Here is an 11305-nt window from a genome sequence, read left to right as displayed (position 1 = left end):
CCTGTGGTCCCTGCTCTTGCTGCCGACATTGCCACAGCTGCCTGCAGGCAATCCCCACTCGCTGCCACAGTGCCCTTGCTGCTGACACTGCTGCCTTTGCCTGAAGGCAGTCGCTGTGCCCCCCACTATCTGGGGGCACGCATTGTTCATGGCTGCAGGAGCAAGCTAGAGAGACTTCTCCCTTCACTTTGTCCATCTGCAGCACTGCCTTCCCTCCACTGCTCCTAGTCAGGGAGTTCCCCCTTCACAGCTCCGTCATCTGCTTTTCAAATGTGAACCTGGCCTGGTCACACAGGTCAGCATAAGCCACTTAAATGGCAGGTATTAGCATTACCTCCAGTTTGGAGCAGTTGCATATCCAGGCAGGTGAGCGCCTGGAGGACTGAAAGGTAAGAATCTCCCCTCGATTTCTCCCCTAACTCCATTCCAGTTTTTCCCCACTTCCCTTCAGGTTTGTTCCCCCTTGCTTGTGGCTGCCCACCTGTCTGTCCCTTTGCCACCTGGCTGCTGCTCTTCTCTGGGCTGAGCCTAGGCCAGAGAACAGCAGTGGTGGCCGGACGGGCAGGGTAACATTTTCCTGTATGCTTTTGAGGGACAGAAATACACACGTTTATGAGTGACTACAGGTGTTATGGACATATTCGAAATCAGAAGCAAGTAAGTTAACTTATCTATGTTAGGTTCCGTGGGTCAATGTGATATATTTCATTAGATCAACTGAAGAGTTACAAAAAATGTTCTTTGCAAGCTTTTGGGCAAAAACATCCTTCTTTGGGCATAGGGAAGAAGGGTGCTTGTGCCAGAAAGCTTGCAAGGAACATTTTTTTCCAACTGTTTAGTTGGTCTAATGAAAGATGTCACATTTACCCAAAGAAACTAGTCTGCCTATTCCTTTAGACCAACACAGCTACAACCAACAACCCTTAATCTAAGCTAGTCGCATCCATTTGGGAATGGCTGCTTTGGAATGGTTTCTTGCTCAGTAACTTATTGAAATACATTTAAAGTGTAATTTTCAGTTTAAATAATGGCATGGGTGGATGGGGAAAGGTTACAACCATTTCACATTTATATTAATCAGCTGTCCCATGTTTGTCTGTTTGAAAACTTCCCCTGTGAACTCCTAGCCTTATGGAATAGCTTGATAGACTTTTGTTTTAGGAATTAAAAAAAAAAAAAAGACTACTCTGGAACATCTACCTTGAAATAAGCTTATGCTGGGATCAGATAGAAGATTAGTTAAAGATGAGCTAAGGTGATCAAAGTTATGGTGACCAGTTCTATAGATCACGCATTCCTAGCTCACTTAGGATTCCCATTTCCATCTTTAGGCAAGTTGGATTGTATGAGGAGTGATGGAGTCAGTCTTGAATACTCTACCTTGGCCACAGCATGCCTGATCTGGAGCCTTGTAATGTCATTGTTTTGTTGGCATGTTTTGCCTTCATGAAAGTTGATAGAAAGTATTTACAAGTAGATGTTGACAAAGTAACTTGTTGATTTACTCTGGACTGCTAGAATCAGGAGAGTGTAGAGAAGGAAGACCATAGTTAAACATTGCCTAGTGTTACTGGTGTTCAACCTCTGAGGCCCTAATGAGCTGGATGGGTGGTACAAGGTCAGCCCACAGGTTGGATCCCATGAGGGTTTGGTCTAGTACACTGGTGCAACCCTGTGCACTGGATCTGGCAGGGGAGCAAGTGTAAACTGGCACAGTCTGGCCATGCCCCCACAGGTTCAGAACTTTGGCTACAGGGCAGTAGTAGCAGAGTCAACTGCTGAGTAGAGGGCCCCCAGTACATGTGGGCTGGGGCCGGGCTGTCCTGGCAGGGGGCAGGAGGAGGCTGGGCTGCACCCAAGGCAGACAGCAGCACTGGGAGGGGAGCTATGGGGGCACTGAAGCCACCCCAAAATTTGCTGTAGCCTCTCCCAGCACCACTACTGCACTCCCCGAGCACAGCCTGATCGAGCCCCACTCCTGGGAAGAGCCTGACACTGGCCCTAGCTCTTAGCAGCAGGCCACCCTCACCCTGCGCACAGATCTGGGAGGCACATGCCCCCATGCCGTCCTGGGGTGCATGAAGTTGCAGGAGCTCCCCCCTCCCTGAGCCCCATCCTGTTCTGGCTGGGTAACAGCTGCCTCTGCACCTGCTCCTGCTCTAGCCTCACTCCCTCCCTCACCACAGCAGCCTCAATCTGCCCTCCTATACATTATCCCTTCCCCCAGAACAGATTTACCAACTGGACGCTGCTCTCCAAGGTGCCAGGCCACATATTGGCGATCAGATCAGTGTCGGCTGATACGGCTTGTTAAAAATTGGCCATTGGTATCAGCCCAAAAAATCTCTTTTGGTGCACCCTTTATTGCTGAGAATGTGGGAGGAATTAATGCTGCTCCTGCTTCTTGGCTGCAAAAGTCCTGGACCCATGAGGAACCCTGTGGGCCACATGATAGAACTGTGTGAGCTGGATCAGGTCCGCAAGTGAGAAGTTGAGCACTACTGGACTAGTTATTCTTATTTACCAACTAACAAGCCTGTGTACCTCCGGAGCAGCAGTAATAATTGGTTTATAGCAGTAACATATGGTGCTCACTAAGCATTTTACAGGTGATATTAAAAAGGCTTATGGAAATTATTAAGGATTTGTAAGATCAGTAGCATTTGAGAATTATCTTGTATGATGCAGTTTATGTTTTTTCCCCTCTTTTTTTGTTTTGTTTTTCATTGACAGGAAATTTGAAGGTAGCACACTTTTTAGTTATGTAGGAATTAACTATTCATTAATAAATTCATTAATTATGTAATGAATCATCATTTGGTTATTTTATTTACCAAAGCTAAATGAAACTGATACTTGTGAAGTCATTGGGAGGTGAACTATCTCCACTTCACTAGATTAATCTTGGATATTTGAGGAATATTTTTGCCATACTGTAGTAAGAGGACAACAATAACCATCACCAAAAACAAGAAATGCTTACACTGTTTTATTTAACTAAAACAATAAGCTTATGTATTTTGGATATTTTTCTTCAACAACAAATATATAATTATTTTAACAAAACAAGTGTATGCATTTTTGAAGTGTTAACTATTTTAGTTGTAAATGTGAAATGTGGTTTTTTTTAAAAAGTTAAATAGATTATTTCATCCAGGTCAACATGAGAGACTTAAAATACTGGTTTATGCAACAAATTCGGTCTTCACCTTCCTCTTCCAGTTTATTCATAGACCGGAAAAGAAAGAAGAGCTTTCCTGCTTTATCAGTTTCCAAGCAGTTTCTCGATTTAGAATAAATTAGTCCAAAGGAAGATAATATTCTTTCTACACCTGCAGAAGAAGATACTGCTGTTAAAAGCTGGATTGTCACTTCAGTAGTCTCTGATAGATCCAGGTGCTTAAGTATCTTCTGCCAGTTCACTGGTGTGACTTTCTTTAAAACCTCATCAGCAAACATATGTTTCTTGAATGGTTCAACTTTAGCCCTATAATGTATTATAGTTGGTAATTTTGGAGGAATGATGCCCATCTTATAGCCTGCTCCTCTTCTTCAGCAGTTAAAGATTGACCCTGTTACTGAGTATTGAGAATATTGGCAAGAAAAGGAGCCTAGAGACAGTGCTTGATACATTCATTTTTTTTAATGCTTGTAATTTAACACTGTCACTGCATTTGTTTTTTTCACTGTCTCACTCAGTTCCTTCCAAATTTCAATGGCATCAGGAATAAAACAATGATTTTCCTTTGTATAAGGCTACAGAAATAGCCTTCAGGATAGTCAGCATATGTTCTACATTTCTCTTTAGCCCAATGTTGAGAACTTTGACTATGACAGGTCAGTTCTGTCATGGTTTTGTTCACAAATTGTGATCAGATTAGGTCAGTTCTCAATATGTTGCTCAAAACAGTCCATTACTGAGTTCCATCACGTCTTGTGGGAGAGTTAGGTTGATTCCTTCTGCTTTCTTCAGAGCAGCTGCTGCAAAGTGGTTGTTTTGGAAGTATTTTGCGATTTCAGCAACATTAGCCTTTATTTCTGAAACACAAATCCACAGTTTGAGAACTGCAGCTAAGCATCATACAGATGATGAATGGGATCTTGGACTGAGCTCTGAGTCCCATTGGGTAAAGTGGTTTTCTTTAATCTTTACTAATCTTTAGAGGAGCCTCCGAGAACCCCATAATATTGGGCCCGTAATGTAGACCATTGCCTGTTGTCACCTATTTATATATTTTTTCTAAAAAGGTTACATAAATGTGTTGTCCAGCTTTAAAGAGTGACTAAATAAATAGTAAGATATTTTTGACATAGTAGGGTGCACTGATATATCAGTTGGCTATTGGATCAGCACCAATAAAATAAGAAATGATGTTAGCAATTATCGGCTTTTTTGGTTCACGGCCAAGCAACAGGAGGGGGAGGGGACTTTGGGGAGCAGTCACAGGGCACTGCGCTCAGCAACAAAGGGACCGTTACTGGCTCCTGTTGCTGCTGCTGCCGCTGCCATGGCAATACTGCATGCACAGCAGGCGCCTGAGCACTGGGGCTGCTGTGGAGATGTTGGGCTATGCATGGGTGGAATAAGGCACTGTGCAAGGGACATGCCACTCCACCAGGTACCAGGTGCCTTTGGAAAAGCAGCTTCTACCCTGCGGCTGTGGAAGCTCAGCTGCATGGGGCCCACCAGCACTGGAGCAGAGGTGAGCTCTGGGGCTCCTAATGTGACTGGTACCACTATCCGCACAAGGGTCCCCCCTGGCTTTCTGGTTTGGCAGCACAGAGGGTGCGGGAACAGGGTTGTGGATAGGAGCTGTGGGCAAAAGGGTGACTTGCGTAGGAATAAGGCAGCCACCACCTTCCTCATCAAGGGCCAAAGGAGGCAGGAGGTATGTGTGTATGTGTGATTAAATGCAAAACAAACAAGAAAAGATTTATTTATGCCAGTAGTTTAAAATGCCATGCACCATTACTAAATATAGATTATTGGGTCGGTATCAGCCGATACGGTTAGTTAATCATTGGCTATCAGTATTGGCCAAGAAGATCTTTATTGATGCACCCCTGTTACAAAGGATTGACTTCAGTGGGAGTAATCATGTGTTAAGGGTTTTTTCCCATAGATTTCATAGACATGGGCTGGAAGGGACCCCAGAGGATCATCGAGTCCAGCCCCTGCACCCAGGGCAGGAAGTCGGAAGGGGTCATAGGATCCCAGCAAGATAAATCTAAATGTCTCTTGAAGGTGGTCAAAGTAGGTGCTTGAACCACCTCCAGTGGCAGTCTATTTCAGGCCTTGGGGGCTCAGACAGTAAAGAAATTCTTTCTTATGTCCAGCCTGAAATGGTCATGGAGGAGTTTGTGACTGTTTGACCTTGTCATCCTTTGGGGCGCTCTGGTGAATAGATATTCCCCCAGATCCTGGTGAGCACCTCGATAAACTTATGGGTGGCCACCAGATCACTCTGAGTCTGCGCTTTTCCAGATTAAAGAGACCCATAGCTCTCAGCCTCTCATCATAAGGCCTGTTTTCCTGAACTATTATCATGTGCGTGGCTCTCCTCTGGACTCTCTCAAGCTTCTCCACATCCTTTTTGAATTGTGGAGCCCAAAACTGGATGCAGTACTCCAGCTGCAGAGTGCAACAGGAGAATGATGTCCTGGGATTTGCTTGAGAAGCATCTAAGTTTTGCTCGCTTTACTAGCAGCAGCATCACATTGAAGGCTCATGTTCATCTTGTGGTCAGTCATGACCCCCAAGTACTTTTCGTCCATAGTACTAGCCAGCGTAGCGCTGCTGAGCCTATAAGGATGCTGCAGGTTTTTCTTCCCAAGGTGGAAAACCTTGCATTTTTCAGTGTTAAACACCATCAGGTTCTTGTCCATTTGCTGAGCCTGTCATGGTCAGCCTGGATAACCCTCCTGTCCTCAGGTGAGGACGCTTTACCCCAAAGCTTGGTGTCATCGGCGAACTTGGCCAGTCCACTTCTGATACCAATGTCCGCATCATTAATGAAGATGTTGAATAGTGTTGGCCCAAGGACAGAGCCTTGAGGGATCTCACTGGTCACAGCACACCATGACGATTGATTTCTGTTGACCACCACCCTCTGGGTCCGACCACGGTGCCAGTTCCCCACCCAGCGGATTGTGGTGAAGCTGAGGCCGCAATTGGCCAGTTTTGCTAAGAGGTAATCATGGGATACCAGATCAAAGTCCTTTTTAAAGTCAAGATATATGACATCAATCTCTTCTCCCTTGTCCAGGTGATAGGTCACGTGGTCGTAAAAGGAAATAAGATTGGTCAAGCAAGACCAACCTACAGCAAACCTGTGCTGTCATCGGCCAGGTTAATCACATGCCTAATAATTTGTAGGATTGGGGTTAGAAATTTTGTAAAACATCTTCTAGCAGCATGCTAGATACTGCAAATTGTGTACCACTTCAGTAGCTTTACATAACAAGAGTAGAAGTTTGGTATGAGATCCTTTCTCTACATATTAAATAACATTCTACCATTTACCAATCTTTTCAGATGTTTTAAATGGAACTGTGACATTTTTACCATTGGAAGAAAGTGATGATGGGAAATACCAGCTGAAAAAATGCAACATTTATCAAATTCGACTTAAACACATAAAAGATGATGAATGGTAAGTGCCAGTAGAAGCTAACACTTGCACTAGCTTGAGGTTTGACCATCCTCTGGTATTACAGGTCTGAATTATAGTTTGCATACTATAAAGCTTAACCCTGCACCTATATTCATGGGACAGATGTTCACTGATTGTCCTAGGTCAGTGTTTTTGCATCTAAATTAAACTTTAGCATAGTATTATTAGCACATTGTTCTCAAAGATCTATCTTGAGTGTATTCTGCTTGTCCAGTTCTTGATTGTACTTCATCTTACATTGTTGAGGTCAATGGGAGTTTCACCCTACTCCTTTATGAGAATTATCTTTTTAAAATTAATGCATTCTTTCTTTGAGTAGTTATAATGTAGTCTTAGTTGAATTAGCAGATATTTAGTGTTTCTCAGTAATAATGATTGATAATTGCTATTAAAAAAATGTAGAATATACCTGTTCCAGTTTTCATGAAATAGGACTCTGAATCACTTCATCTGATTTCAGATTTTAAACCCTCTCCCCGCTATATAATATGACCAAAGAGAGTATCTTCTAAAGTTTAGTTGTATGAGAAAGTAAAGTGCTTGTGGGGTTGGAGCTACCAGCTAGGACATGGGATGATAAACTCATGAGTACTGGAAACCAAATGGATTGCATATGTCAGTGGGGGTCTTTTTGTCAGGTGTGCTGCTAAGTAATCCTCATGGCCTCCCCAAGTGAAACTCCAATCCCCTTCTCCTCTCTGACCTGTTGCTGTGTTGCCCTTTCTCTCTGCTCCCTGTCTAGTCTGTTGCTCTACTGTCTGCTCCTTGCCCAATTGGTTGCTCTGGTCTCTGCTTCCAGCCAGATCTGTCTCTTTTTCCTTGCTTGACCTCATGAGGCCCCTTCTAACCCTACTTTCCTGTGGTCCTATAGCCAAGTTATAAATATCAGGGGTACTCAAGCCCCAACATGCAAGCCAGATTCAACCTGTGGAGACATGCCATTTGGCCCATAGGGATCCCCAGGGGTCTGAAAAGTTGGCAGCAGGGGATCTGGCAGTGCATGGCCCAAGGAGGTGGTGCAGGGCCCCAGTTTGGTAATGCAGAGACTGATCCTTTGGTGAGGAGTTGAGGGAGGCAGTGCAGGGCCCCATTGGGCAGTGGGCAGAATGGAGGTGGTATGGGGCCTCATCCTGAAACATGAAGTCCCATCTGGCTTGCTGTACCAAAAGGTTGAGCACCCCAGTCAGTATCAATTGTTTTTCTCCTCCTTCGTAAGTCAGTTCCTGTCTCCAATGCTTGTGGAAGGATTTTTAGGAGTACTTAATGTTAGGCTTTCTCGTTTCTACTGAAGTTGGTTAGGACTGAGGACTAAGATTCATGCAAAAATACACGTACTTGGTTTAATCCTTGAAAAATTTCTTTTTTTTTTTTTTTTTTTTTTATATATATGTATTTTAAAGGTCTATCTCTATTATAACTTCGTCTCCAGAAAGCTGGGTTTCAGATGGAATCGTGTATCCCAAAACAACATGGTTGGGAAATGAACTGTTGTCCAAACTGGCTAAGTGGTCCTTAGAGCAAAAACAGAGTGAGTTTAAAAGCACACTCTCACTCATTTCTGTAGCAAAGTACAGCAAGATGTATCAAGAACTAAAGGAAAAATATAAAGAGATGGTGAAGGTAAGTGTAAAGGCCATAAATCCCGGAGTGATATTCTGTCAGAACAAGGGTTGATAACAAGTGAACCTGGATTTTACTTGAAAGAAAAAGTTTTATTTCATTAAATTAAAATTTGTTCTTGATTTAAAGATTTATTGTGCATGTGGAAGAGAATTCAATGTCGTTCTATATTATTGATCTTTGTTTGGAGGAATAAAATTGCAAACAACTGAGACTTAAGCCTTGAACAGATATTCATTTCTAGCAGGTGGACATTTCTGAGAAATCTCACCTGCTAGAAATTGTTCTGAGATACGTCTGGGCTGTAGGTCCTGGCTTTAAGGTGCTGTGCAAGGATGAGTTTCTCCCGCATGGCTGCTGCCCACAGGCCCCCTACCAGGCAGGCCCTGGTCTGTGGAAAGAGTGGGGAGCATTTCCTTACTGCTTTTCTCCATTCTCAGATGGGTCATGGTGGGGAGGGGAGCAAGAGTGCAAAGTCCCTCAGCTGGGTAGTCACTGCTGCTCCCATCCTGGACCGGACTGGGACATGAGCACAGAAGCATTTGTTGTTCCAAGAGAAAATCTCTCACGAGAGATATTCCAGGTCGACACCATGAAGGTCTTGTGGGCAGGAGCATGTTTCCCTCATGGAAAATTGAACAACTGTTTATACACTTGTCACTTCTACCAGGGGAAGGGTGATTCTCTTGATAGAACTGTAATACCTGTACATGGTCTTAGTTTCTTACATGCCATGGTTGCTTTTCAGTGTGTACATCTGTCCTACACAGTAATGTATTAGTTGCTCTACCAGATGTAGTCCAAGTGCATTAGTACAGATCTATGTGAGGACTAATTCTCCAGGGTGAAAAGAGCATAATGTGACAAGGTTGCTCCAGTCTAGTGCAGTGCAGGGAGACTCGCCCTAATTCACTCAGATGCTTTTGCAATTGTTGACAGAAACACTGCCTTTCTTTTGTTGTTTTGTTAGTCATTGGACTCAGTCAGCATTATAAGTGCTGCTGCTTTAAGGTATCTAAATACCTTTACAAGTTGCTGTGTAAGCTTTTGAAAAAGGTGTTTAGCTTTTTGGAACTCATGGTTCAAAAGTCACACCAGAGAAGATTCAACAAGTGCTTTTTCAACCAATACGAATGTTGAAGGGACATTGTTTCCAGTGGTGTGCAGATAGCAGTATAAAAGAAAGAGAAAATGTTCATTTTATGATTTAAAATACTGGATTATGGCTCAGGGAATCTGGGTTTAGTTCCCAGCTTTGAGATAGACTTTCTTCCTATGAAAAGTCTGACTATGGAAAACCGCTTAACCTTTTCTGTACCTCAGTTTCTCAGGTGTGAAGTGGAGGTAAAACTACTTCCTGTCTCCTACCCCTTAACTTCCTTTTTATGTTTATTTTTTTTAATTCTTCAGAATTCTGTTGTATCAAATTCTGCTTTTTTGTAATGAAACAATGCCACATAATCTTTGCAATGGTTGACTCTTTCAGTTATGCCTATGTGATTTCTTGCTGAGTAATGCAATAAACAAACAAACACTGTATTCTCTACTAGAGGGCATGTGCTTTCGTTTGGTCTTTGCAAGTTGCACATACAGAACTCTCTTTCCTGAAAACTTGTTTGGGTTGAATGATGAAAGATATTCTCCCTCTCTCCACATTCACACACCAATTACTCTATTGGGCAACTCCCAAAAAAATCATGTAGTCTCTTGTTCATGTTCCTAAGATTGAATAATACTTGAGTGAGCTGAAAAGTAGGGCTATGCGAGACTTTGGATCATGCTTTGGATCTGGAGAAGATTTGGATGCTGCTTTGGAGTTGCTTCGGAGATCCGGCAATAGGGTGTAATGGGAAATGAATGAAATATCTATAACTTCGGTGTTTTTTGTGTTTAATCAATACAGACAACTGCCCCAAGATGGAGAAAGTCAGTTGCATAAGCACCCATGTCATGAGTTTTGCCTGTTAGCAGCTAGGGGTGCAGGGCCCCAGAATCCCCGCTGGCAGAGTTCCAGTGAGGGGTGGGAGTGAGGGGTACTGGGCTGGGACTGGCCACTGATATTTACAAATGGGTCCTAATACAAAAAAGGTTGAGAACCTCTGGACTAGAGGGCTATGAAAACCTGAGCGTTTGAATGCACTCTCTAAACTGACAGTTTATAACAATGGCAGAGTAATAGATTATTTTTCCTTGTTTATCTGCAGGTGTGGCCTGAAGTAACTAACCCTGAAAAATTTGTATACGAAGATGTTGCCATTGCTGCATATCTCCTTGTAAGTGACTTCTCAGTATACATACAGTATAGATATCAGAATATCTCATAAGGTCAGAATTTTGTTCTTCTTAAAGATTTTTTTAAAGGGGCTCGAAGCCAATTCACTGGTACATTGATAACTGAATGACCAAGAGCTTCATAGGTTTTACAGATCTGTAAAAAGGAAACGGGTGTACATAATTTTCATGGTAAGTTCTCAGACAAAACTTTAAAAGAGCCTAGAATATGAGGCTACTGCTTATTTTAAGCTAAGATTGAGAAAAAGCTTAGAGCAGGTTGGGCAATTATTTGGGCTGGGGGGCACTTAGTTTTGGTGAGCTGTTGAGAGCCTCATGCACAAATGTGCACACGTATGCATGTGTAGATACATGCACACCCCTGCAGTAGGGCCAGGGCTGGTGCCAGAGCAGGGCCATAAGCCTAACTGGGGCTGTAGCATGCTCTGGTCCCCTCTTCCCAAACCCTGCACATGCGGTCATGTGCGCAGCTCGGGGAACAGGGGTTTTCATCTGACTTTGGACCTTGGTGCTGTCCCACCTTGCCATTAGGGCTTCTGACACATGCATTTACACACACATGCACGTGCACACAGACACACTCACATGGCTCCCAGGAACCCTGATGGTGGTGTGCGATCATTGAATCATAGAAGTAGGGTCGGAAGGGACCTTATAGATCTTCAAGTCCGACCCCCTGCCAGGGCAGGAGAAAAAACTGGGCTCAAATGATCCCAGCT

General features: G+C 43.5%; 1 protein-coding gene across 1 annotated transcript in view; it reads left to right on the top strand.

Moving 5' to 3' along the window:
- TRMT44 (tRNA methyltransferase 44 homolog (S. cerevisiae)) overlaps positions 1-11305 on the top strand; it is a gene marked incomplete at its 5' end in the record, with an annotated part of 33659 nt that overhangs the window by 3444 nt on the left and 18910 nt on the right. Inside the window, 3 exons of the mRNA XM_019552566.1 lie at positions 6536-6653; positions 8075-8294; positions 10499-10567. Coding sequence (XP_019408111.1) covers positions 6536-6653; positions 8075-8294; positions 10499-10567 — 407 coding nt within the window. The remainder of the gene's footprint in view (positions 1-6535; positions 6654-8074; positions 8295-10498; positions 10568-11305) is intronic.

This window comes from Crocodylus porosus, unplaced genomic scaffold, assembly GCF_001723895.1.
Source record: "Crocodylus porosus isolate Cpor-Errol unplaced genomic scaffold, CroPor_comp1, whole genome shotgun sequence".
Classification (NCBI taxonomy): Eukaryota; Metazoa; Chordata; order Crocodylia; family Crocodylidae; genus Crocodylus; species Crocodylus porosus.
Note: the sequence above shows the minus strand (reverse complement) of the source record. Positions and strands in the feature narration are given on the sequence as shown.